The sequence below is a fragment of the Antennarius striatus genome, chromosome 4 (assembly GCF_040054535.1).
Source record: "Antennarius striatus isolate MH-2024 chromosome 4, ASM4005453v1, whole genome shotgun sequence".
Lineage (NCBI taxonomy): Eukaryota > Metazoa > Chordata > Actinopteri > Lophiiformes > Antennariidae > Antennarius > Antennarius striatus.
The window spans coordinates 14,357,700-14,385,428 of record NC_090779.1 but is presented as its reverse complement, the minus strand read 5'-3'; the positions used below and the strand labels follow the sequence as shown (position 1 = coordinate 14,385,428).

The following is a 27,729-nucleotide window of genomic DNA, read 5'->3' as shown; positions in this document are numbered from 1 at the left end:
AAATATTTTTGTTTTGTTGCCTCGTAATTTGTTTTCAATACCTTTTTTTTTAAAACACAGTGTGGTGGTGCAAATATCTTTGTAGTCATAAACGTCATAATTTTACAGACACTTTCTGGTACTGTCGTCTTTAGCCAAATGCCAAGTAGAACCACCAAACCAAGACAAGACAAGTTTTTGTTTTTGATCTTTAATAGGAAAAGGTAACATACAGTATATACAATTACACTCAGGATACTAATGTTCCGATTTTGTACAGGACGAACTGATGGTTTGAGAGAGGAGTGAAAAAGGAGTACAATACTGTACTGGGGAATCCATCTCTGAATGGGGATGAGGGGTCTGCCACATCATCTTTCGCCGATTTACAATCAGGTCTTTTCGAAACTTCTCAAAAGAACGACTCACAAGATTGTCCCAGGTCTCTCATGGTAATGACAGCCATTACTAAACAAACACTTGGTGCACATTTCAGTAGCCTGCCTTTGACAGCCTCTGGCACTCCCATCAACCATTGTAGAGGAGCTAGACGGGTCTCTACAATGATTGCTGGAATAGAATAGCACTGACCACACCTCGTATGGTTAAACAGCTGAAACAAGACCAACCACCACTAGACACTTTAATAATACATTGTGGAAAATTATCTTTTCACTCTTCCTATATATTGAACATGCATATAAAACACACAGACACACACCACGGGCCTGTAAGGATTAAATGTACGTATATGTATATTGAACTGGCAACCCACCGGTCCTAAGTCCAAGACAGCAGACTGAGCTACTGCTGCCCCGGCATGAACAAGATGCTAAAATGTGTATAGCTGTTGAGAATTAAACAAGTTACACATATTTACAGTTGACTGGAACACTACGGGTTTGTTTGCCCACTGAAACTAAAGCAAACACTGTCTTTGCTGATAAATGAGACAGACACAGGTGGCCACTAAGGCCCCGTCCACACGATGCCGGAACTTTTTGAAAACGCAACTTTTTTTGCTGCGTTTACTCCTTCCATCCACACGACAACGCAGACATCCTTAACGAAAACGCAACTTTTTGAAACGCTGGGTCTGCGTTGTCGTGTGGACAACCTTAGACACACACATTAAGACACAGATGGTTTTCTTTAATAAATATGTACAGTAAAAAGTTAATCCCTGTAACAACAAGATGTGAGGCCTGTAGATTAAACTTCAACCTTCAAACATTATCATGGCCTAAGAGATTCAAATGTTTCCCTGAAAATACTCTAAGGCACACGGCTGGCCTTGTGGCAGTTATGGAAAGGGCTCCCAGTGGTGGCAATCATAAGCCAGACAAAAAGAGATGTTTTAGGAAGTATAATGAGCTCTTTCTTTCTGGTAGAATTGTCACTTTCTTGAAAGCAGGATACGCCACTGGGAAAATACACCAGCTTGCTGCTACCTTTCATATTTGTCCTCATAGACACAAGGCTGCCAACTCTCATCTATTTCCAATTAGCTGGCATGCTTTTCCCTCCCCCTGCTTTTTCTTTGTTAAGAATTTGCCAAACAGGAAAACAAAGTCATGTACTCAAAAAAAATGTATGGAATATGTACTGCTATTAGATAGTGTTAAGCTCTTTACTCAATAATATAACAATTTTATATGAACTTTGCATTATGGTTTGTTTCCTGTTAATCTAGTACAAGTATACCTCAGTTTATGTTGTTTCAAGTAAAGCATTTCTTGTTTATAGGTCGGTTTTCAACAAAATATGTAGAAATATAAAAATCAAGTATACATTTCATTTTACTCAACTTCTCGACTGTCCACTACAGTTTTTGGAATTGTGAGATCACTAGTAAACGGTAAAAGAACTTAATATTATGTTACTGTACAATAAATAGGAATAATGACATATATCATTAAAATATGTTTAGTTCCAATAATGCTCCATGTGTCTGTTAGTGTAGTGTATATCTTGTGATATGTCCTGTTTTGTTTGTGTTTTTTCCTGGTGTTTGGCTGAGCAGTGGATATGTGCAATTTCCTCCGGGATTATTAAAGTAAGTATCTATCTATCTATCTATCTATCTATCTATCTATCTATCTATCTATCTATCTATCTATCTATCTATCTATCTATCTATCTATCTATCTATCTATCTATCTATCTATCTATCTATCTATCTATCTATCTATCTATCTATCTATCTATCTATCTATCTATCTATCTATCTATCTATCTATCTATCTATCTATCTATCTATCTAACCATCCATCCATCTACCATTAAACGTCATTAAACATGTACTACACAAGGCCTTCAAATTAACTAAAGTCAGCTGTGGTAGAGAATGCATTAGACACTTGACTCACTGGGAAAATAAACCAGATTTGCTGGGTTGGAGGATTTTCTGTGAACTCCTTAGGTAAACTTGGTCTTGACACTGAGGCTATTGTATGTAGTACAGTGTTACCATGGATTGTTGCCGTAGTAGTGGCTGATGTTGGCCACAGGGGGCGCCAACACGTTTTTAACGTTGTTGATAGTAAGCAACAGGACATTTGACAAAAAAATATTATAAAGTAGCATTTTTTTGTCATTTTTTTGAACGTGTCATTCAAATGGAGCATTGTGACAACTGATTTTTTTTTTTTTTTTAAATGATGCTGTTATGCCGTTTCTGTTGCTGGAATGTACGGCATATAATCGAAGGAAAGAGAATCACTGCCACCCCGTGCTGAAAACTGAGAAGTGTTGACGACCAGTGGAGGTGATGGGGAGGACGTCGGAATCCGAAACCAAATGAGGGAAGTCATAAGATTTTGTTGTGTTCATTTGTATTCCAACGGGGGAATGAAGTCTGGGGTAAAGAAGAGCTCCTCCTCATGTTCCTGCCGTTTCCAATACTTGTGATGGAATTCAAAATACCCAAGAAAAGGATTTCAAAACAGTATCTTAAAAAGCTTGATAGGTATATTAATGTTAACCACGATGTGGAAAGTCTCAGTTGTTTGGTAGTCTCAGTCTAATATAAACGAGATTCTTGTTCAAAGGCTGTCATGCTCCATGATATTGTTGACAGCGATTCGAGGATGCAAAAATAACGGTTTATTTAGGCGCAAATTCGTAATTATTATGAAAATATTATTATAATAAAAATACAGTACACGTTAAATCTGAATTGATCAGAATTGGGGACAAACCCAATTAAAAGGATCAAAAATGTGAATCATCACGTCGTCGGGTGTTTAATATTTAATGTTGGGGGGAAAGCAAGAATTAACAGCTTCATGCTGTAGTTTCTTGTTAAAATTCAATTTAATTTAAAAAAACAAACAACTTTATTAGTCCCAAAGGCGCAATTGAAGGCACATAAAGCAGGATTGGTGCACAAAAAAGAAAAGCTATTAAAACAGAAAGCCAACACTAACACTAAATTATACAGTACAGTACACCGAGCAGTGGATGACTTAGACCAACTCCACGTGTCGGTGACTGTGGACGTGCTCCCGGTGCTTTGACGGCGAGCGTCAGCAGACCGTCTCGCGGCGCCCGCTGGTCCCCTCTGACGGTGCCTGTGTGAGTAGCGCTCTACGCAGGAAGGCACCGGCTCATTTCTCGCGAGGAACGACGCCATTATCGGAATCTCTACAAACAACACGAGAATTCACCATTCACACGGTAATATAACCCAATCTTACACGGTACATGTGTCGTGTGGCAGCACTGGGAATGAAAAGCTGCATCGGAATCATGTTTAATTGTTATTTATTTCAACAATTTATGACTATTGCATTACATTTCAGAGGCCCTCGGGCCTGAGTAGCGTGCTAACGGACACGCTAGCTCAAACAACGATTCATTTGCAGTTGCTCGGCTTAAACGTTAGCAAAGCATGCTTGCAAAGCCGTTTTTGAATGTAGGCTAACATTAGCTCGCTTGTATTTTTCGGTATGCCAGTTAACTGACGTTAATGTAAATGTAAGATTTTTTTAAATACGGGTTTGATGACAGGTGAATTTTTTTTTTAAAAAACAGTCCATATACGTATGTGCTCGTTTGGCTGTTCTCTTTGTACTTCTCATTAGCAAGACGTTACCGTAGCTGTGCTGCAGAGATGCTGTTAACTAGCCATAGTAGGTAGCTCAGTTGGCAGTACTTTACCATTTTAAATTCAGTTTGTGTTTTCAATCGAAACGCAAATTTTTGCCATTTTTACCAACACAACCCGTTTCACAACACCACTTGACTTAATGTTGGAAAATTACTGGACGCTTTTATCGCTTTTTAGTCAGGTGTGTTCAAGATAGGTACTTTAATAATCCTGGAGGAAATTGCACATATCCACTGCTCAGGCATTACAAAGCGAATAAATGCCAGAAAAACACCAGGAAAAAAAGAAACACCGACATCACAGGACATACCACAACACAGACACTACACTAACAGACACATGCAGCATTAACAGGACTTGTATACTAAATATAAACAGTATAAAATTTAATTAAAATATAAACAGTATAAAATTAAATAAAATGTGTTCAACCATGTGCTGACCTCGCCGCCTCCCGTCAGCTCCTCCTGACTGAGTCATTGTACCCCCTGATGGCACAGGGCACGAAGGAGGACCTCAGCCTCTCTGTGGAGGCGCTGTGTGACAGCAGTCTGCCGCTGAAGGTGTTTCTCTGCTGGGAGAAGGTGGTGTGTAGGGGATGGCTGGTATTGTTCATGATAGCCTTAACTTTAGACATGGTGCTGCTCTCCAGAAGCGTCTCCAGGCGCAGCACGACCACTGAACCCGCTCTGCGGATGAGTCTGTTAACATGATCCATATCTCTTTTCCTGGCACCGCCACCCCAACACACAATGGCGTATGGCAGCACACTGGAAACTACGGACTGACAGAACATGAGAAGGAGCTTAGTACAAATGTTGAAGGAGGCCAGCCTCCTCAGGAAGTACATCCTGCTCTGCCCCTTCTTGTACACACAGTCCGAGTTGAGTGACCAGTGCAGTTTGCTGTCTAGCTCCAGTCCCAGGTACTTATAGTTTTCTACCACCTCCACCTCACTGCCCTCGATGATCACTGGCTGTGGAGACGGAGGTGCCAGCCGGAAATCCAGCCCCACCTCCTTCGTCTTGGAGACGTTGAGCTGGAATTGGTTCTGTTGGCACCACTCCACGAAGTCAGCCACCAATGCCCTGTACCCCCCCTCATCACCCTCCCGGATACATGCCACAATCACAGTGTCATCGGAGTGCTTCTGTATGTGGCATGTATCCGAGTTGTGCTTGAAGTCAGATGTGTAGAGGGTGAAGAGAATGGGGGAGAGAACGGTCCCTTGTGGCGCCCCCGTGCTGCTGGTAACCATAGAAGACAAAGTCCCCCATACGGACGTACTGGGGTCTGTCCGTTAGGTGGTCTGTGGTCCACTCACGAGTTAGGGGTCCACAGCCATGGAGATGAATTTATCCTGCAGGAGCCTTGGCTGGATGGTGTTGAAGGCGCTTGAAAAGTCAAAGTAGAGCACCCTGACGGCACAGCCCCCGGCGTCCAGGTGGGAGAGCACGTGGTGGAGGAGGTACAAGACAGCGTTGTCAACATAAACCTTGGCCTGATAGGCAAACTTGAGAGGGTCCATAGCACCCTGCACCTGTGGACGCATGAGCTCCAGGACCAGTCGCTCTAGGGTCTTCATTACGTGGGAGGTAAGAGCGACCGGTCGGTGGTCGTTGAGCTCAGTAGGGAGTCCTCTCTTGGGTACAGGGACGATGCAGGAGGTCTTCCACAGTGACAGGACCCTCCCCAGCCGCAGACTGAGGTTGAACAATCGCTGCAGGGGGTCCCCCAGTTTCGAAGCACAGGCTCGGAGGAGTCTTGGGGAGACCTTATCCGGTCCAGCCGCCTTATAGGGACGGAGCCTCCCCAGCGTTGTCGTCACCAGGTCTGCAGTGATAATGGTCTCGGTCGTGGTGGGAGCAGGAGGTCGCAGCGAAGTTGGAAGTCCAGTAGCTGAGGTGGGGCCGTTGAGCTTCGCAGTTCTTGGAGTGGGCTCGGGAGATTTCAGGATTTAATGTACAGTAATTTAATTTGTGCAGTGTTAATATAATGAAAGTAGTTTTTAGTCTCATTCGCTCCCCACAAAATACATGAAATGCAGAAAATTAAATTAGTAAGATAAAAAGTTGAAAGAGCAGTTGGTAATATTTTATACAAACGTGTACAGCCAATACTGTTGCAGGTAGTGACACGGTTTTCGGGATCACCTAGACTGGTCATATGCATGTTTAAAATTTTGACATTCACATAAAAGTGACTGGAATTACTGACCTAGGGGAAGACTGATTTAAGGCTACCATTCAGTGTTTGATTTTGTAAAAAAATAAATAAAAATCAAACCTGATTTCTAGTCTTGATCAGTCACAAACGATTGTGATCCTTATGTGACATCAGTGTGGACAGATCTGTACCAAAACCCAGCATTTGCAACAGGCATAATTACAATATGAAAGGTGACGCACCCATTTAAATCTAGCAGTTTTTTGCTGTAGTTGTAGCAGGGTAATGTCCCATCAACCTTTTAGGCTGAGGACAAGAGGGGCAGAACTAGATCTCCCCAATTATCTTTTAATTTCACAAATTTCCCCACTGTGGGACAATAAAGTTCTATTATTATTATTACTATTATTATTATTAAATTTGCAATCCTGTTTTCATTGCTGTCCCACATGTATGGCTTTGTCCAACATTCCTGAAAAAAATAGTGACAGATCAATTTAATTCAGTGGTGGAGTGCATGCTTCGCATGTGTACTGCTCTGGGTTCAGTCCCCTGCATCTGCAGCTTCTTTGATGTTAATTGTACGTCAGTCCCAAGCCCAGGTAATTACAGAAGGTTGAGGCAGGAAGGGAATCTGGTATAAAAAACAAAACAAAACTTTGCCAAGAAAATATTCACCTAAAGTGGAGAAAGGACGACATGCTGTGACGACCCCTAAAGGTACAAGCCAAAAGCAAGTTTCAGATCAGTGGAAGGAAAAAAAACAAGATTTCTGAAGGGACTCGTCACAGTTTTGACACATCAGTTAGGATTTTAGGAACATGTATTAGAATGGCTTATATTTGCTTGGCAAAGTTGTTGTTTTTTTTACTCCAGATCAACTGAATCTGTGCTGTGTGTGCTGTTCCCACTGTCTTGGAGAAAGAAAAGAAAAAAGAAAAAAAATGCCTACAGTGAATGTACGCATCATGTCTAAACACTTATGGTCGAATTTATTTACAATGTGATGCAAATATTATTTGCACATTTTTTTGTCAGTGTTAAATTCAAAACCATCCTTTCAGATTCAAACTGAAATTTGTAAAAAGTATAAAGAAATTGAACTGTATCTAATGGAATTTCACAGATAAATTACCGGTATCACTATAATGTTTGTTTTTCTTACTCTGTAGATATCCATACAAATTCAATATTTATTACTGTATTGTTTCAGTTGTAACAAAATCATCTTACAACATTAAGGCTCTTACTAAGCTCTTACTAATGTGGCCTTCTCACAAAAAAATATCCTTACAAAGTACGTAAAAAGCAAGATTCAGCAGGGGCAGAAAAGCAACAAAAAAGTTTGATACAATGAAAACAGCCATACAAAATTTAAAACATTGCTTAAAAAGATTTTGCATATTGTATCTCAAATATACTTTATATTGGTTTAAAGTATATTTGAGATAAACTTGACATTTTAAGTGCATTATCTTGAGTAATGCAGGTACAGTAATCCCTCGTTACTTGCGGTTAATGTATTCCAGAACCAACTGTAATGTATCGACAAACAATTATTTACTGTAAATTAAACGTTTATTGACCCTCCCCATACTGATATTAAACAACCTTCTATCTATTACCTTTTCTCACACTCTTATAGATTGTTTAATGTGTCTACCTACTAAAGATTTGCGATGTAGTGTATCCAGGCACCTTGAAGCACAAATACGCTAGGGATTACTGTACTGTACTGGGGATGGAAGCAAGAGTGTCAAACATATCAGTAAAGATTCTTCAATAATCTCACTTTTTCCTATTATGTAATTTCAGTGAAAAATGTCTGAAAAAGATCTGGATGAAATTGTGCAAATAACAGTGGAGGACTTTAATGAGGAAGAGCATCCAGGTATGATTTGTGTCAAAATAAGGAAAAACTCTTACGTTGCGTTTCCACACTGTGTGACACCTCTCTTATGTTGGATTCTGTACTGCCAGAGATGTTTGTTACTTCTCATTTCTGAAAGATGAGGTAGTGTTTTATACATTAGATTCAATACACAACAACCAAAAACGCAAACCTTTTACTATTTGAATGTAGATGTCATTTTTTCTGTTTCTACGAGATGGACCTTGGGTTCAGTTTTGTAGTTTTGTGCCCAGAGCACTAATATCATTTTCTAATCCACAAGGGAAATGTATTTTGAAATTTTTGCATTTAGTATTTTTTATGACTCACGTGATAGCTGTCATATGTAATTCTGATGATATCTATTTGCCAGACATGCTGGACAATCATGATGATGATGAAGAAAGGCCGCAGAAGAAAAGGAGAAAATTAAGCACCAGCCAGGAGAACAATAATAACCAAGACATATCTTTTATTAAGGTAACCACCCTATCATGGACACTGTCCTAATCCCATGTGTACTATATACCTCTAAAGAAATGCAACACTGTGTTGACTTGCTTGGTAGTTTCTGTTGAATGAAACTAGCTGTATATCGTTCCTCATTCATTGTTAATGAGAATCTTGTATTTATTTTTATTTTATTTTTATTTCATGCATCAACAAAAATATAAACTAAATTAAAAAACATCAAACATTTGGAGAATAAAAATCTCCCTTAGTGTGTCCACCTCTCAACATGGATTACTTCAGTAATCCTCTGCCTCATTGGCTGACATTATGTTTTAATGTCATCCTGTTGGGTGACCAGCCTCACAGTTTTTCAGTGGGATTGGCTTGTCAATGGCCGGCCAGTCCATAATTCCCAGACCCCAGTGGCACGCTAATTGCACGATCTCCACCATTTTGTGTCAGGCGAGGCTTTCTTAAAGATTTCATTTTCTTTCATGCTTTTTTATAAGGGTCAATTAGTTCAGCAAGGAAGTGTAAGAGGAGAGTAAAATGTGAATTGTCTGAGATCACATCTCAAAGATTTTTTAAACTACATGCAATCTGACTACATGGAGTATGTCACTCATATTGCAAAAGCACATTGTGTTGTAGTGTGCAACCTTTCAAAAGTTGTAATTAGTGAAAAAAAAAAATCCCAGAGAATACCGAGTTGACATTTCTTCGTCATTATATGTCCTTCATATAGTTTTAAAATGGAGAAAATGTTTTCTCAAAATGGACCAAAAATATGTGGTGCATTTTTAGTTTCCTTTGGTATGTCTTATACATTGTAATAAATTTTCCAATTTCACATAAACTATCTTGTAATTATGTGTCCAGAACCTGTTTGTCTCATTCACGGCATCAATCACCCAGAGACTTGAGGGAATTGAATCAAAACTGCATGCCCTGGACTCTACATGCAAAGCCCTTGGACACAAACTGGACAGTATGGTGCCCTGTGCGAAGAGCCCCATCCAAGTTCCTATGGTTGCAGGTTCCCCTCAGGGAGCCACCCAAGCCTGGAACAAAGTGCGATGGTAAGGCACCACTTTTTTCCCAATCACGTTACTTAAAGTCACTGTGCATACTTCCCCTGGAATTTTTTGTATTTTGAACTTCTCCTTCAGTTTTGTTCCACAAACAAATGTGATCGTGAGTAGTGAAAATCTAAAGGGTACAAGCCAAGAAGACACTCCTCTGGAGAACCTGCTTAGCAAGTGAGTAACTCGTACTATACACCTTGTGTGGATGTAAGAGAGGAACTTTCAAATTCTTTCCAACACAACACCTCAAAAACATGTTCTTTCCCTTTGTTTTTCAGCTCAAGTAACAATGAACTGTAAATAATTCTAATTTTCAATGTGTATATTGGACCCACTGTTTACAATTTTGCATTTACTTTAGCACGGCGGCTCGGAAGCGGCAGAACACAATCTTAGTAAAGATGCCAGGTCTTGAGGAGAGCCAGGAAGAACAAGAGAGTGGCTCGGAAGCCAGTGACTCTGTTTCTAATGGTGGCAATTCTACCAATGCGCAAAATGGCCAAAATGTCACACTCATCACACTCAATTCAGAAGGTATGTCTTCACACTATGTGCTGGTATCATTATTATCAGAATATCTTCAACAGTATTCTGCCAGTGTAGAATTGAACTATTTTTTCCTAAATCTTCACATACATAAACACACTCTTATATCTTTCAGTAATCTCTGACAACCCTGTGATAAATGTAAAATCTGCTTTCTCAGCTTTCACACAACCAGCTCAAAGTAATGCTTTTATTTTGCAATGATTAGACTTTCGGGCATCACAAAGGTGTGAAACACATGAATAGATAATCCCAATGATAAATTGAAGCAACCTTATTTTGAGGTGTTATGTCGTTGTTTTAGCTTAAGCAGTGTTGATACGTGTCTTTTTGACATTTTATTTTTTAGTAGCTTTGCTCATTGCTATTATTGAATTTCCCTCTTGATCAATAAAGTATCTATCTTTCTGTCTGTCATTGTTCACTCTAAGTTGGAGCGAATAAATCATTTGCAGTTGTAACCTAAATTAAAGCCATGGGTTTTTTTTGTTATAGTTGATCACTGTTTTGTTTTTTTCTCAGCTTGGGAAGTTTTTGTTATCTTCAAAGGGGTGCTATTATTGATTTATTTGTAGCTGTGGTTGCTATCATAGTCAGCATTAGTCAGCATTAGTTAGATGATGCCATGTGGTGTTTAGAACAGGGTGGCTCATTTTTTGTTTGTGTGTTTGTTTGCGTGGTGGACTTAAAAGCTAACATAAACACTATGAGTAATCACCACATATTCTGCTTTTTATACCTTTTTATTATATCACTGTTTAAATTACATTCTTCACCAAATTCCCCTTTACTGCCACAAGGGTATGCTATGGTGTTGCATGAAGTACATTGGCTGCAGATCATCAGCCTGTCCAGAGTTCTATCTTGTTTTTTTTTCTTCAGATGATTACCCAGGGGGCACCTGGTTGGGGGATGAGAACAACCCGGAGATGCGAGTTCGTTGTCCTGTGTCCCCAGCTGATATGCTCCATGTCACCACAAACTGCCGCACAGCAGAGAAAATGGCTTTAACACTGTTGGACTACTTGTTCCATCGAGAGATCCAGGCCATGTCCAACCTGTCTGGTCAGGGAAAACATGGCAAAAAGCAGCTGGACCCTCTCATGATCTATGGCATACGCTGTGAGTCCTCCTACGTTAACATGACATTAAGTGTACGAGTCTCATGTTTCATTGTGTGATAGGTTTTTAACAAGCCACTCCAGAAAATATATTTTTAGACATCAGCTGCTGGCACTAACAGACCCCAGCAAGGAACTGAAGTCTAGCAAAGGTTCTTTTCATGTTCTCTTGAGCTGTGTAATAACTTAATGGGCCGGGTTACCCACTTTTCTCAGTCAAAGCAGTATCTGGTTAGCACTGTTTATCTCATGGTTATTAAATGATTTCTGCAGTTTAATTTAAGCCAATAAATTTCACACAGCCTGGCTTTAAATGCAGCAATAAATGAACTCTCTGAGACCTTCCCACTTTTCATCTTTGTTCCATTACAAAGCGGCATCAAATTGAACACAGAAATAGACTGCAGTTTGTATTCCCAAGGCAGGTTACAACAACATGCATTCATCGTTGCACACACGCATAAATGTGCAACACATTTTATAACATACCAGACTCCAAATGACAAGCACATGTGTGGTGGAAGATTGTAGCGTCACCATCAACTCAGTCAATTCTTTGATTCCTAATGGAGCAAAGTCAGGGTTACGATGGTGGACAGACAGATATGTCAGAAAATCTTGTGGCTATATATATTTTTATATGGTAGCATATTGCACTAAAAGAGAGGGTTATGTCAGCTAATGCCTTTTCTTGTCAGTGCCCACTGTAGGAGTGTCTAGGGAAAAAATACTATATGTTGTTACCTGTATCACCGTTTGGTGTGGGTGTGTATGCTGTACCTTTGGAGTCATTCTATGAAAAGAGAAAATTGTAGAAAAGGATGAAACAGCATCTGGTCTCTCTTCTAACTCTAAACCAGTGGTTCTTAACCTGGGTTCAGTCGAACATTAGGGGATCGGTGAGTCGGTCTCAGGGGTTCGGCGGAGATGGATATCAAGACAGAACACCCGACACGATGCGTCGGATGTTTTTGCCGAACATACGCATATCATGTCATTTCGTGATGACACGCCCCCCTTAGCCATCACTGGCTGCAGGTGATCACGCTACATCGATTAGCCTACCTGTGCTACAGGGGATTTTGCGCACTCAGTAGACGATTTATGCTTGTCATGATGGTACGTTGTCTGATTGCTTAATATTTTAGTTCATAGTTATTATGTTGAGCAAAAATAGAAAGTGGTCGGTTGTGTGCAACGTGAATTTACATGTCAGGGCTCGAAATTAACTTTTTTTTCTTGGTAGCACTGGTGCTCCCAAATTTAGAAGTTAGTAGCACCAGCAAAGACTTTAGGAGCACCTACCCAAAAGCAAGGCAGTGACGGAGCGATAGAGACCGCTCCGTCCATCTCCGTTCCGCGCGCCTCTCTCCCTCGCCCAGGAGAGCAACCGCAGCTGCGCTCTCATTGTTTCCTGGCAGGACCGCAGGAGCGCTGTCTCACAAAAAAAAGGTGCACCAGAGTTTTTTCCCTAGTCGCACCGGTGCTCCCAAATTTACTTAATAGTCGCACTGATAAAAATTTGGGTCGCACTGATAAAATTTTTGGCGCATATGCGACCAAAATGGGCGCAATTTCAAGCCCTGCATGTACTGTATAACAGAACGTGATGGGAGTCAACGTTCTGCATGATTTGCAATGTCAAGTTGAGCAACTCTGGTCCCGCACTGGCAAAAATAAAGGAACACTTCCTTTGTTTTTGCCAGTGAAAAAACAAAATGGTTAACCCAGTGTCCTGGGTGAACCATTTTAACCCAGGATTCTGGGTTAAAATGGTTAAGGCTGCATGGACAACAACATAAACAGACTTTGCTATGAAAATGACATAAGAGTAGCACTTGCCAAGGTGAAGCCACGCATATCTGAACTGGTCTCTCAATAACAACAATAGAAGTCACACTGGTTTGCAGGTAGGTCATATCATGTGAGTCCATGCACTGTCTTGATTTTGTTCTTTGAAAAAGGAGACTTTAATGCACAATTCATTAAAAACACCAGTAAAACATATACTAATGTCTTAAATTTGAAAAAAAAGATTTTTATTTTTTTTTACTAAAGAAGGGTCGGTGAGTGAGCATATGAAACCGGCAGGGTTCGGTACCTCCAACAAGGTTAAGAACCACTGCTCTAAACCACCAGGTGTAGAAGTGTTGGGGCGCTACAGTCCCACCATACCACCACTTGGACCTCATTTTCTACCTTCAGGCTGTAGTTACATTGTTACTTTATGTAAAAATGATCTGTGAAGCACCTCACACCCTTTTAACAGTGCGTAACACTGAGGTCAAGAGCTACTAAATAACTGCATCCAGTCTAACCTTCACTCCCACTATGGGGAGGAATCAGTCACTGGTCTGTATTAACAGTGATTGCCAAAGGATGTTGAGCAATGGGAAGCAGAATCAAGACCGCTTCCTTTATGTTTTCATAAAGGTTCCATAAAAGATTATCATGAAACCTGTTGCTGACATTATATATACTGTACTTTATATATAAAGTACAGTATATATAAAATGTGTATTTTAAGTTGCATCTCTCAAATGTAATCATAAAACAATTTATCCCCTACAAAATGTGCAGCTGATTTTGCTAACGTATTGTTTTTGTGGATGTGAATCTTCCTGTCTAGTATTTCTTGCAGTACAGCTGTTGCTACTTTCAAGTTTAGGTGAGGGCAGACGTATGTGATAATATGAAAGAATGCGGTACTTTTTTCCACCACTAAAGCTCAAATGTTTGGGTCTACTTGTTTCCGTACAGAGAAGAGGAGGGATATTGAAGAAGGGAACATTTCTAGGGACAAACTTCATAACAAAAGATACCCGAGTAGTAGATTGGGAGATATTGTATTCCTTTCATATAATACTGTATGTGATTATTAATACATTATACATAATGCGATAACCTTTGATCTCTCTATATCCCAACAGGCCACTTGTTTCACAAATTCGACATCACCGAGTCTGACTGGTACCGCATAAAGCAAAGCATTGACTCCAAATGTCGCACTGCCTGGAGACGCAAGCAGCGTGGCCAAAGTCTGGCTGTTAAGAGCTTTTCCAAGCGCACACCTCGCGGCACTGCCACAGGTAAAGTACATATTATTCTGTTAATTTGGGGCTGTACTAACACCACATATACAGTACATTTGAGTGTGCACAGTCACAGCTCATTGCTGCTCTTTAGAGTGCAGCATGCATAGCATTAAAATTCGCAGGATGAAAGCACACATTAGAAATTAATAATGTTCTTGACACAACAAGAATAATAACATACATTTAACTCAATTTTTTGAAGATGAGAAAAAATCAGATATTGTGGCCTTACTTGTCGATATAACGCCACACCTCAATGGCCTTAATTTAAAATTACAAAGCAAAAAACAACTCTGTGTCTGGTAGCGGCAAAGCAGGTTTTTTCTTTGGTCTTTTTTTGAGAGGAAGTTAATTTTATCGGGGACTGTACATATTTTCCAGCAATAAAACAATTTAGGGGTGTGATAGATATTTCTTCTTATGTTGAGTTCATATAAAAGAATGATTGGAAACTTCTGTGATCATTTTGACAACCTCATCCTTCAAGAGCTGTTTTCTCTTTTCATTTTGAATCTCTATCTGATGAGAAATAACACCACCTTTTAACAAGTAACTAAACAAGATGGTAGTTTACCACCACCAAGTATGAATGAGGTGTGAATGAATAATGGATCCAATGTAAGCGACTTTGAGTGTCCAGGCAAGAAAGCACTATATAAATCTAATCCATTATTATTATTATTATTATTATTATTATTATCTTATTGATGTATACCAAATGTGGTATTGAGAGAGCAGTGTGTTTTCTCTTCGAAATTTGGAAAGCTCATAAATGAACATATGAATGTGGGTTGTCTTTTTATACGCCCACCAAATGACCATAAAAAATACCCTTGTCTGCCATATTACACACATTTGCAGGGGCATGCTCTCTCCAAATTACCTCAAATGCAGCTGGACAGACTCCAGTTACATTTCACACAGTCTTTGCAGGAGCCTTCAAGGTGTATGCTTCGCATTGGGTTTGGTCAAGTAGCTTATTTCCTTTTCTCTTTCAGTCATATTTGAGCTAGTGTTCATCTTTTGCCTTTTAGCTATTCTGATTCCGAGTGTGGTTTTTAGTTCCAGCTCTTTAAGGGATGAGGTCAAAACAGAGTCATGCTTGCTTCAAGGAACAGAAGTGTTTTTAAATACAGGTACTACTTTTTATATGCCATTCTGTCAAAGAATATACCATTTGCTGTGAATAAATCCTTTCATCACTGCCACTGGGTTAAGTTGGTATCACTTTTGAGAAAAAGACACATGTTGTGAAGTTTTCCTTTAAGTGATTGTGAGGAGGCTGTTGGCGAAGGGTCAGATGTGTTGCTGCTAATGACTTACATTGGTGAAGGTGTTTGTCTGAAAGCCTATTCGCTCAGTATGTACGAGATGCGCTTGAACGCCCCATCACGTGAACAGCGGATGAAATGCGCCGCTAATGTGTTCATGCTCAGAGATGATGAAAGCAGACACTGAGAACTCTTCTTGTTATGTTATTTGTGCATCCTCCTTTGTACAAAGTATGTTTGGCACTGGGAGTACACTGTGTCTACCTGTGCGAAAATGGAGTTCTGGAACCAGTTCCGGTTGGAACCAGTTCTCAGTGCCCAAGTCTAGTTTGAGCTGCAATAATGTTTGTGTTGGTTTTCTCACATTCACCAGTGGGTGGATGGATGGATGGATGGATGGATTGGTAGCTAAGTAGGCAGGTAGGTAGAGGGGTGGCAGGAACATCTGTGGCCTTAGACAAATTTTCATACCTACGATAAGGAATTTGTGCTTCCACCTTTAATTTGTTGTTCAGCACAAAAGAGTACAGTACTTATAACACTTTTGAGGGGTTTATGCTTATATACTGTAGATTGAAAGAAAGTATTCAATACACAGACATGTTCAAAAACACATACATTTTGTTAATGAGACGTTATGTCCACATTACATTGCTGCAAATCATGCTAAACTTTGCACAATAAAATGTAAACTGAAGCAATTTCGTCAGTCCAGCAAAGGGCACTAATCCATATTTGTTGGTACAGTATCAAACTATTGGACCTCTGAGGCTTGACCTTTTAAAATGCCTTTTCAAGTTCAGTAAGGTTTTTAAATGTAAAAATGTAAGAATAAATTTTCTAAATATATATAGAAATAAAAAACATAGCGGGAACCAAGACAACATAATTTAAGGAATGTGACAAAATCAAAGCATACAAAATAAGAAGTAAACTTGAGTGACATATTAATCCTACAAATATACAGTATCTGAACTCAAAACAATATATTACGATTGAAAATCACATCCATCTCTTCATTTAAGCTTCTTTAAAGAAACTCAACCTACCATTGAACCTTGTGGTGTCTTCCTGTGAAATACTTGGGGGAGTAAGCACATTACAAATGCCTACCTGGTACTGCTCTCATAAGTCTTTATTGGATGATAACGTTGCTCTTCTGCGGTTGTTTTCTACTCAGCAGTTTAGTGAGACACAAAGCTCATCTGGCCTTTCTTGTGATTACAAACTGTTAACACCCCCACTGCTCTCCAACTTGTACTGGTCTGGACAACAACTACACCACACACAGTGAACTCAGGCCGAACTTATTTCATGTCCTATATGAAAGCTATTTTAAGGCATGAACACAAATGCAGATACAGTGAGAATCAGTGCAGATGGCTGTAATCTGCACACAATGCCTCCTGTCCTTCCGTCCCTTTGAGATGTCGCCTCTCACCTCTGATCCGGGGATAGTAAGACTGCAGGGAAAATCCAAATATCCTGTGTGCACACACGAAGGGTGGGCCCTGTCTTGTCAGGCCATACACCCCAGAGTGTTCAACACAAATAAAGTTCAGATGGCCTATGTACAGAAATACAAATCTTCAATCAGATCACATGTTAAAATACAGGAACAAGGCAGTTCTGATTTAAAAATGTTATTTATCAGTGAACCAGGAGAAAGGGATCAGAACTGTAAAACGTCATACACCACCTGGCTCTTGTTTCCTCCTCTGACAAACAAAAGTATGGAGGATTATTTATATGATACATTACAAAGGAGTTCTAATGAAAGATGGGGATTGTCTTATTTTCAAAGCATCATGACACAAAACAGAACTTTTTATGTCTATGTGTGTATGTGATTTATGCTATTCCCTGATTTATTTGTGTTATTTGTTTTAGTTTCAGGGCATATATTCAAAGAGAAGATGCTATTTAGTTTATTTTGTGTACTAAAGTGTAGACTTGGTCAACATATGCTCCGTAGTCTTTGATTGCCAACATGATGCTTTTGGATTGGCTTGGGCCCACAGTGGGTGATGTGATAGGTTTGTGCAAGGGTTTCAGAATGCTGGTGTGATAGGGAGTGTTTAGACTTTGGCCTGAAGTTTGTGTTTGGCTTCTGGACCATGAGTGTGTTTGGATGGCTAGCAGAAGGATCTTCATTGTGTATTTAGAGTTGATAAAGTATAAACACACCATCATACAGCAGATGGCCTGGTTATTAGCCAGGGTTTTTACAAGAGGTTACAAAGGCCTCTTGGATCACCATATCTGCGTGTATGTCAGTTTGGGTTTGTGTCTTAGAGATGCAATTTTATTATTTTACATGTGTTGACATCACTCTGGACTGTATTCCTGACCTGCTTCCAGTGTACCCATTAACATGTCAATAACCGAACTGCTTGTCCTTAAAACCAGAGGGAGGCATGGCGGAAGAAGCTGCCCACATTGAGACCACCACCCCGCAGACCTTGCACTATACACTTGCTAATCAACAGGTCCAGTTTCACCGTATTGGCGAGGATGGACAAGTTCAAGTGGTGAGTGTCGGGCATGCTCTCCTTAAATGTTTTTGTAAATTCAAGCAGTACACTATTTTCTGACAGTAATCATTTTTCACATTAGTCAGCTCCACTTTCCTGATATGTGTTATTTTTTTCTCACTGCTGTCAAGTGCAGGTCCTGTAGAACAGGATTTCTAGTAAAGGGGGTCATGTCATGTCACCTAACACATTTTTTAACATTGAGCAGAAAGGTTGCCCATGTACAGGCACTGAATCACGAGTATAGCTGCTAAAGCCAAAGAGTCATGCCAACTACAGCGTCACGATAAAGACGACGTCACTGGATATGTCATATCCAGTTTTCCCTCTGCTCTGAACTGGGTCACCTGATTAAACTCTTGATTAAACTGTTAGGTATATTGAAGGTGTTAAAATGTGTGTGACAGGTTTAGTTCTATGGTTATTCCTGAGGTTACAGGAACTTGTTAACTGGGTGAGTTAACAAGTTACCAACTACAGTAACTACAATCACCGTCTCCCGAGAATCTTTGTGTGTGCCTTGTCATCATCACATGTCTATAACAACACCTCCACGTGGTAGCAATAATAAAGTTAACACCAATTAGATATCATGCAAGAAGGGAGTTTCGGATAATTTCCACTGCTATCACAGAACTACTACTTTTAATTTCTACTCTAAATTTCAAATTTCTTGTGTGTATTTATTTGTCTTGCGTCCAAAATCCTCCATATTGCTTGGTCAGGCTGCAGCCCGTGCACCTCCCTCTTTAGTTGACCCCTTAAGAACAGAATTTTTCCAGATGTTTTGACTGTGCAATTTGCAGAATGTTTTGAAAAGAAATGGCGGTAGGGACAGTTGATCCTTACTTCTGAACAATCTGTTCAGTTCACTTCTGAAATCGTGCTGAATCTAGCACAGTCTCAGTATATGTGGTTAAAGTACAATGTACAACGAAATGCTACACTTCGCAAACCATGTCATTTTGGTGAGAAAGGAATGGAAAATGACATTGACGTAGCTATAACGACTGGAGGCTCAAGCTTGTTCTATAAATGATGTCAGCAGAGCCATCGGATAGCTGTGGTACTTTAACTCAAGGGTTGTATTTGCATATTACTGCTTCAGCTGTTTACAATTTTTCACCTGTGCCACAGATCCCACAGGGTCAGCTGCACATTGCCCAGGTACCACAAGGAGAGGAGGTGCAGATCACACAGGACAGTGAGGTAAGTGTGCATGTGATCTTGTATTTTGGGAAGCTTTAGCAGTTGATATTCTTAATTCAACTGGCTATTCGAATAATCAGTTACGCTTCTATGATCATTGTGGTTCAGAAAATTCTGACATGAGGCGATTTCTACACAGCTAAAGATTTTAATTTCTGTCCAGGTTATTACTTCATCTAACAACAGTATGATTTGTTGAGGGTCTCTGTCATTTCGAAAGTGTTTGTTCGGGAGATTCAGGGTTGAACCTTTCGCAGCTGTGTGGAAGAAGAATTATTGTAATTTGAGCCACACCCACTTCTCAGTAATTGAGCAAATTTGTGATTGCACAACTCACGTTCTGGTGACTACAAACTTGTCTGCTTCTAAAAGAAAGAGAAGAGAGAGTCACAACTTTTCTCATGACAAGTAAGTCTGAAATGAAGGAAACACATCCCTTGAGACTCATACGTTATCGTTCCCTTGAAAAGTTGACGTGCCAGAGAAGCAGAATTCATCCAAGTTGTACAGACATTGTAATTTTGATATATCATTTTGTTTATGCACGTTTTTTCCTACATGATACACAGATGTCTTCTGTCCCACAAGACATGGACTCTTCGTGGACAAACATCACTGGCCTGTCAGTTTATATCAAAATTTAACTCCAAACCACACTGACACAGACAAAAAAAGTGATTTTTTTTTTTTTGTGTATGAGTATGTTGGAGAGAGATTGATTTCAGGTCTTCAGTTTTTATACACACATTCACACGTACGGTAATTACGTACCCTACGCGATACGTGTTGCAGATGCTTGACATTCGTGCAAAAGCGTTTGATACCTGTGTTTTTCTCATTTCCCATTCGTTCTTGCTAAAGGACAGAACACACGACTGAGTGAGACAGAGTGAATTGGAGTCAGAAAAGCTCTAAGGCTTTTCCTGCTCTTTGTGACTGAGCCCAGATTTTCTTTTACTCTCTCCTTCCTATTCCATGATATTGTTTGTTTTTTTGGAATTCAAAGCTTAGCAACAAAATCCCACTTCTCTCAACTGCCACTCATAGAATATGTTTTCATTAGGATTGGGCCGCTTTCATTAAAGACACCGGTTAACCGTGCTTTAATAGGAAATGAGCTGTTTGAGGGATTTCTGGCCATGTGGCTGCTGAGACTGTGCTATGCACCTTTTTTATATATAGAAATTAAATATAATTGATGCATATACAAAGACCGTATATCCACTTTCTTCTCTCATGTTATGCATGTTATATTTCATGCATGCTTGGAATCCTGTAATGAAAACATGCACTCACATATGTTATCGACAGTGTCATTTTGCATGTTGAAAGTTAACCATAAGAGTTCAGTTCAGCACTATTTATTATCATTGGCCTTATAACAATATAGAATCATGTAGTCTGTAATCCACACAGGTTATGGGTGAATGAGAGGTCAATGAAATGAGCAAGATTGTTCTTGTTCCTACAGCTTCATGTTTGGTTATAAAAAACTAAATGTGTGTTTTTTATATTAATTCATATGACATGATGTGCCACCTCTCTGTTTCAGGGGAATCTTCAGATCCACCAGGTACACGTTGGTCAGGATGGACAGGTAAAAACACAAACCAGGTTATCACAATGTGAATGGTCCTGCACTCAGTCTACATCTGAAATGCAACTATACCTTTGCATTAATCTCACCAACAACACACACACACACACACACACAGAAACACACACACACACACACACACACACACACACACACACACACACACACACACACACACACACACACACACAATATGAACCTTCGTTTATTTACCCCACGGAAAACAAAGTGGAGGCGGATGTAGGAATGAATTCCATCCATCTTTCACCATGTTGTTTCTAGGTTGTGATTTTCAGACTTCATGTACACATCTCTTGTCTCATGTACTGGAGAGGTGTCTATCTGAGCTTGAATCAATTCTAAATTGACAAGAATTTCTCCAGTAGCAGCTTATTGACTCTACATCACCAAGTCTTACAAAAGGAAAAAATCTTGTTTCATTTTATTATGACTAACTATAGTAGCTGAGAGAACTGTAATGAAGGGAGAAGGAATATCAGCCCGCACATTTTTGCTGGGGCATCAAAGACACGACAATGTATTTACCCTAAAATATTAAATTCTTGCATTTTTCTGGACCTTAAAATGCTAATTTTAAAACAGACTGTAATCTATTGAATGCTATTGTGCTATTTTTGTGGAAAGCAAAAACTTCAAATCTTCTAAAAAATGGTGACCTCACACCTGTTTCACAAACTATTATAGTTCAGCCTTGTTCCCACATGCTTCCAGAACAACAGAAAACAGTGTTGGACTGTCCAGTGTTATTCGTGTTGACGACACTGTTATTTAGCACTCATGAAATTGTGGATTTGTTGCAGCATCACTATTGTGGTTGTATTGATCACCAACCACTGCTCCGGCATGCTACTGATTCTTCAATGTTTTTTTTCTTCATGTGTAGGGGTATAGTGTAGAAAACTTTGAAGTAACCACAAAACTTTTTCAAAATGCAAATAATAATAATAATAATTTCAGCAAATATTACTGTCTAAAAAGGTTCTTTGTCTCAACACAACTGGAGTTTACTTTTCCTGAACTTACGAAACTTGAAAGATAGTTTGCGGCGAGCTCAGAGTTTACCGTAAGTGCAAAATGTGGGCCAGTGGGCTGGACATTAAAACATTCAGCACAGTACTTTCTGACTGTTTCAAGTCGAGTAACCTGGTGAAAGATGTACACAGAATGACTTTCAATTTGAGCTCATATTAGTAGCTTGGCTTGCAGCAAAAATTTCAAAACAGGTCATGACTGAGCACTGAATGCGAGAGACTTTTTGTGCTGCCAGCGTGCTAACCTTTACACCATTCCAGCAGGAGCTGCAGTATGATCATATCCCTCCGTTATCCAGCTTTGAACCGCAGTGTGTTTTTGAATTGAATGTTAATATCAATCAATTATTTGGCGTTGAAAACTAGAAAACCCTTATTGTTGTTTTAAGCATAGTTGTTAGCTCTCCACTGGCAAACCTGTGACACTTGGACCAGAGGCTGTGGTCCTGTGGCTGTTTTTTGGCATCTGAAAACTCATTGAATATTTACTCAAAGTTATTGAATGATATTTAATCATCTCAATAGTGGCTTGAGAATACGCCTTACTAATTCAACCCAGGTTTGTAGTATAATTGTTCAACATACAATCTTCTCAAAATTTTGGCATTGACAGAACTCCGGTTAAGACAAAGGACTTTTTTCTGTAATAACCATACCGAGATAGAGCCTTAGAGATGCCATGCCCATTTGTTTACTCAATGTCTATTACAGTGGTACCTCTTCTTACGAAATTAATTAGTTCCGGAAGAAATTAAGTAAGTAGAAAATTACGTAAGTAGAGACGCATTTTCCATGCAAATGCCCTAATCTGTTCAAAGCCCCCAAAAATTCAGACATAAATGTTTTATAAAGCATAAAAATGCATCAAAACATGTAACGAAATACATGTTACGATTAGATTATTACACAATAAATGAGAGTTGTGCATAATGTAAAAAACAAAGAATAGAGTAAAGAATAATAATGACGGTCATTTATCTTTTAACTGCTGTCCTCATTGTCCTTTGGTTCATGCGCTCCTATCTCATGATGCCCAACAACAGAGTGAATTCCAGCCCTCCTTTTGAACTTCTCCAACCACCCATGCAATGCCTTAAACTCCTTAAACTTCCTTTTGTTTTAATAACATGTCAATTGTAGATTTTTGGCCATATTCTTTGCCAAGATCAACCAAACACATCCCTTTCTCATGCTCGTCTATTATCTCTTGCTTTGTTTGTACGGACAAAAAAAACTCTTTTCTTCGTCTTTTCTTTTCCTCTTTTCTCTGTCCCTTTCTTGGGGTCCACAGCGAATACATACTCAAAAAGTTATTATATCTACGTAAAACTATCAGACCTCATGGGTCGAGTGCCGAATGCCGAGAAACTCCCTAAGCACCGTTCTAGCTCCACACAGAGGTGGAGTGGCATCCCTCTTAGCCAATGGGATGCCAGGAAGATACGTAATAGGTAATAGCCAATGGCAAATTAGCTATGAGAATGTTCCGTTCAGGAACCTGTGGGAGATTCAGTATCAGCCGATACTGTGTTTTTTATTTGAGTATCAGCCGATGCTGTGTTTTTACATTCCGTAAGTCGAAATTTCTTTCGTAAGTAGAGGTAATATTTTCCTGCTTAGAAATTTCGTAAGTAGAAAATTTTGTTAGTAGAGACATTCGTAAGTAGATGTATCATTGTACTTTGTTTCCCTGAAGGAAGGTGTAATGTGGTCACACTAACATTAATTTCTATATAATTATTGAACTACAAGTGGTGCACATCAAGACAAATCCAAACATCAGCTAACGTCACAGAGCAATTATGAGCCACCTACAATATGCCTTCTTGTACTTTTAAGATAGGCATCCAGTTCCTTGTCAGTATCTATAAAACAGATGTTTTAGATAACATCTGCTTTATATTGTGCTTTTTATTATTCTTATACATTTTTTAAAAAATTAATCAGCAAGTCAGATTTGTATTTGTTGACTTTGTTAGCGACCACACACCTAATCTCACACACACATCTAAAGATACTGTATATAGATACTTATGCACTTATGGAGCAAGTGAGAGAGGCTTATTCATTCATTCATTCATCTTCTAACACGCTTAATCCGCAAACGCAGGTCGCGGAGAGAGGCTATATTAAATATAATTTATAAATAGCAACTGATTAAATAACTGCACAAATTCTGCATTCCCTTAGCATTGTGTGAGACCCTAGTCCAATGAAAAGATTTTTTTCCCTTCTTTTTAGCTCATGCTTTGGTTGGATCTCTGAAATTTTGGGTGCATGGCCAAAACAAACACCGACTTATTCTTGAAACCTCATGTTGCAGGTCGAGCTTTTCACACACATGCATGGGTGCACTACAGTGGCAGAGTCTTCCCCCTTGATGTAGTCATATCCTCATGGAATGAAGGGAAGCGACTTACAGTATAGGTCAGCTCTTAAATATGATGAATCCCAGAAAGAACATTAGGACGCTCAAGGAAAACAGTGGCCCAGACAAGTGTGATATATGTGATGGCACTCACACAGGGAGATAATTCATGCTGACCCAATATGGTTGCGTATAAATGAATTTTTATGTCTCTATCGTGGCTGGTGTAATATAATGGCCCAGAAGAACCTCAGACAAAGATTACTCTGATTAGACTTACTCCTGCTGTGTGCTTTTTTTAAATTATTAATGACCAATTCTTGTGTTTACATTTACAGTTTTGCCGCATAAATCAAGCAGTTTATGATGTCACTGATATTGCAGGCTGGCTGAATAGCACTTAGACTACCTTGCCCATCATGCCCTAAACACTCTTGAACAGAAACTGCAATTTAAATTCCACCTGCTGCAACAAAACACAAGTTACATTTACAGTTTATTCTGAGGTCAATTTGTGGCCCCATAAATACACAATAACACCTTTATCTGTGTTCTGCTCTTAACAGGACCTCTTAATTTTCAGCATTTTTCCCAGAGTTTTCGCCATCTTGATTATTCTGATAGTTGTTCCATTCTATACAGCCAGTAATGCAAAAACATGTAAAGAAAATATGTGTAATTTTGCTTTAGGATCTTTGTTGATGACAGCTTTGTGTTCTTTTGTTTTATGAAGTGGTCCCCTGGAAGGGTTTCCAGTCTTACATAGCAGTGTGATCCCACTAAGCACAACTCAGATGGAATGGCATGTAACCAGGGAATGTGGTGCTGGTGATGCTGGCTAAGTGTGCCTTCAATTATGAATAAATCATCATCGGTATCACCAATAACACACTCACTCCTGCTCTACACTTCAGAGTGGATACCAATCTCTTCCCTTTGCACTTTGCTTTACGAAGACACGGCGCTTGGGACCAGAAATCGTAAATTTCCATGGATCCACTGTTCATTCCTTGTGTTTCTTGGATCAAGCAATTCTATTCTTTTATTGACCCTACTCAGAAGTTGTTTCTATGCAACAGTTGGACAGAGGAGGCCTGATTCAAACAGTCTCCCCTGAATAGTTCATTTCAAGGAGTGTCTTCTTTTTAACTCTTTGCAACATGCTTGTTGGCTCTAATTTGAGATTTTGATCACTGGCAATTCCTGACTCATAACTCCAGTGAACTTTTCCTGTGCAACAGTTACATCTTGGTCTTCATTAGAGGCAGTTTCTCATGTGTTTGATGATCTTTGCAACTACACCCAAAGATAAATGCAAAGGTCTTGCAGTTTTCCAAAACGATTACATTGCCTTTTTTCTAGTTCTGAGATTCTTGATATATGATGGATTCTGCAGTTGTTGATTAGTGTTAACTGTATACCAATATAACATCAAAAGACCTGATGCTCTCAAACTTACCAAGGAGGCTGACAAATTACGCCTGTTACACCCACAAAGCATTTCAGGTGATTTGAAGAAGACTTGAGCCATAGTTTGCTGAGAGCTACCAAAGCATCAGAGAGATCTAATTTTTCAAAGATATGTCAGGTAAAGGAAAAGTGGTCAGGGAGGCTGCCAAGGGGCCAACATTAACACTAAAGGAGCTGCAGGAATTCCTGGCAAGTACTGACTATGTAATACATGTGACAACAGTCTCCTGTCTTCCTCTTATGTCTGGGTGGCAAAACGGAAGTCTTATCTTACAAAGAAAAAAATCCAAGCCTGGGTTAATTTTGCAAAAAGATATCCGAAATCTCCCAAACAAGTGTGAAAATGTGTTATGGTCTGATGAAACCAAGATTGAACTAAAAGGTATATGTGGTGCAAAAAAACCCACTGCTCATCGCAAAAGAACACCATACCTACAGTGAAGCATGGTGGTGGCAGCATCCTGCTTTGGGGCTTCAGTTGAAACTGGGGCCTTATTCAGAGTAGAGGGAATAGGACTGACTGGTTTCAAATGCCACTCTGTACTTGAAGGGTAACTTCATCTTTCGGCATGACAGTGACCCAAAGCAAACATCTAAATCAACAAAAGATGAATAGAATGGCAGAATATAAATGTGTACAGTAGGAACTCTGCTAATAAGGTGGTCTATGTCTGTTTTCCATGTGTCTTTTCTAAAAATGAAGAAAAAAGAAGTAGTTGTTGACATGTGTTGTCATGCAGTTTCAACACAATTACTAATGAGACCAGACTGTATAAAGATTGCGAAAGTTCCAAACTAGATAACATCCTTATGTGATCAAGAAATCGATATATTTTGCACTAATTTAATGCAAAAATGATCTTCTTTGTTTTTCATTTGATCACCCATGCCAAACATGCTATGCATACTGCAAATAATGCTTCATAGAGAACTTAAGCAGGAGTTTTTAGCAGGAGATAAGTGAGAAGATATTGAGTGTTCTTGAAGGATGAGGGGTCAAACCTCTTCTGCAACATTACTTATGAAAAAAAATTTGACTTGTCTTTGTAGTTGAGACAGTCTGTGCGGATAAAAGGGATGCCTCTGTTTGCCTTCTGTCTACCCATCGTGCAGTATATCTTCAGTTGAGACAGACTTCATGTGATGACTAGTACAAAGTGCTACACACATCACACTTCACTTGTTTGTTTGTGTAATTTCATGCACACATCCGATCTGTGCAGTTTGTTTGCAGATGTTTGTGTCAGCTTCCATGTACGTCTGCGACAACTTGGATTGGCCCAATGCAATGGTGCCAGCTAAAAGTCCCAAAAACAGTCCCGAGATCTTTGCTGGCCCATAAAAATCCTCTCATGCAGACGGAAGAGAAAGCAAGTCTTCAAAACTATAAAATAACTTTTATTGCACTCCCTGTCTGTCACAGCCTCTTATCTAGTGCCCTCCTTTCTCTTTGCTGTGATCTTACCCTGTACTGATGCAGACCAAATGGAGGGTTGGAAGATGAAAGGAATGACTGATGAGGAGGAGGGGTGAAAATAAAAAGAAGGGGGAGAGGAAAGCAAGGAAAGGAGACCATCTGGAAAAGATGTTTTTCCCCATTCATGATTGAAAACTGAGGTTGCTGTGAAATGGAAACAAACACTCTGTCAAACAAATGCATGGTACTCGGTGCCATATTAGGAATTGGAAGGTACTGACCTCTTCCGCTAGCCCACATATGCCCGTCCTTGATGTCACTCGACTTTTGTCAATATTTAGAAGTAGATACACACATAATATAA

At 39.5% G+C, this 27,729-nt stretch overlaps 1 protein-coding gene across 3 annotated transcripts in view; it reads left to right on the top strand.

The window, feature by feature from the left end:
• The first annotated feature begins 3,455 nt into the window (after positions 1 to 3,455).
• Positions 3,456 to 27,729, top strand: part of banp (BTG3 associated nuclear protein) — a 38,812-nt gene continuing 14,538 nt past the window's right edge. Inside the window, exons 1-11 of one of the 3 annotated variants that reach the window (XM_068313664.1) lie at positions 3,456 to 3,657; positions 8,072 to 8,147; positions 8,521 to 8,627; positions 9,480 to 9,679; positions 9,770 to 9,859; positions 10,047 to 10,219; positions 11,114 to 11,353; positions 14,283 to 14,441; positions 18,128 to 18,249; positions 19,390 to 19,461; positions 21,014 to 21,058. In XM_068313664.1, the coding sequence (XP_068169765.1) occupies positions 8,078 to 8,147; positions 8,521 to 8,627; positions 9,480 to 9,679; positions 9,770 to 9,859; positions 10,047 to 10,219; positions 11,114 to 11,353; positions 14,283 to 14,441; positions 18,128 to 18,249; positions 19,390 to 19,461; positions 21,014 to 21,058 (1,278 nt within the window). In that variant the 5' untranslated portion in view covers positions 3,456 to 3,657; positions 8,072 to 8,077. Of the gene's footprint in view, positions 3,658 to 3,971; positions 3,991 to 5,694; positions 5,995 to 8,071; positions 8,148 to 8,520; positions 8,628 to 9,479; positions 9,680 to 9,769; positions 9,860 to 10,046; positions 10,220 to 11,113; positions 11,354 to 14,282; positions 14,442 to 18,127; positions 18,250 to 19,389; positions 19,462 to 21,013; positions 21,059 to 27,729 lie in introns of those variants that run through there. The other 2 variants (XM_068313666.1, XM_068313665.1) reach the window with 2 other exon arrangements.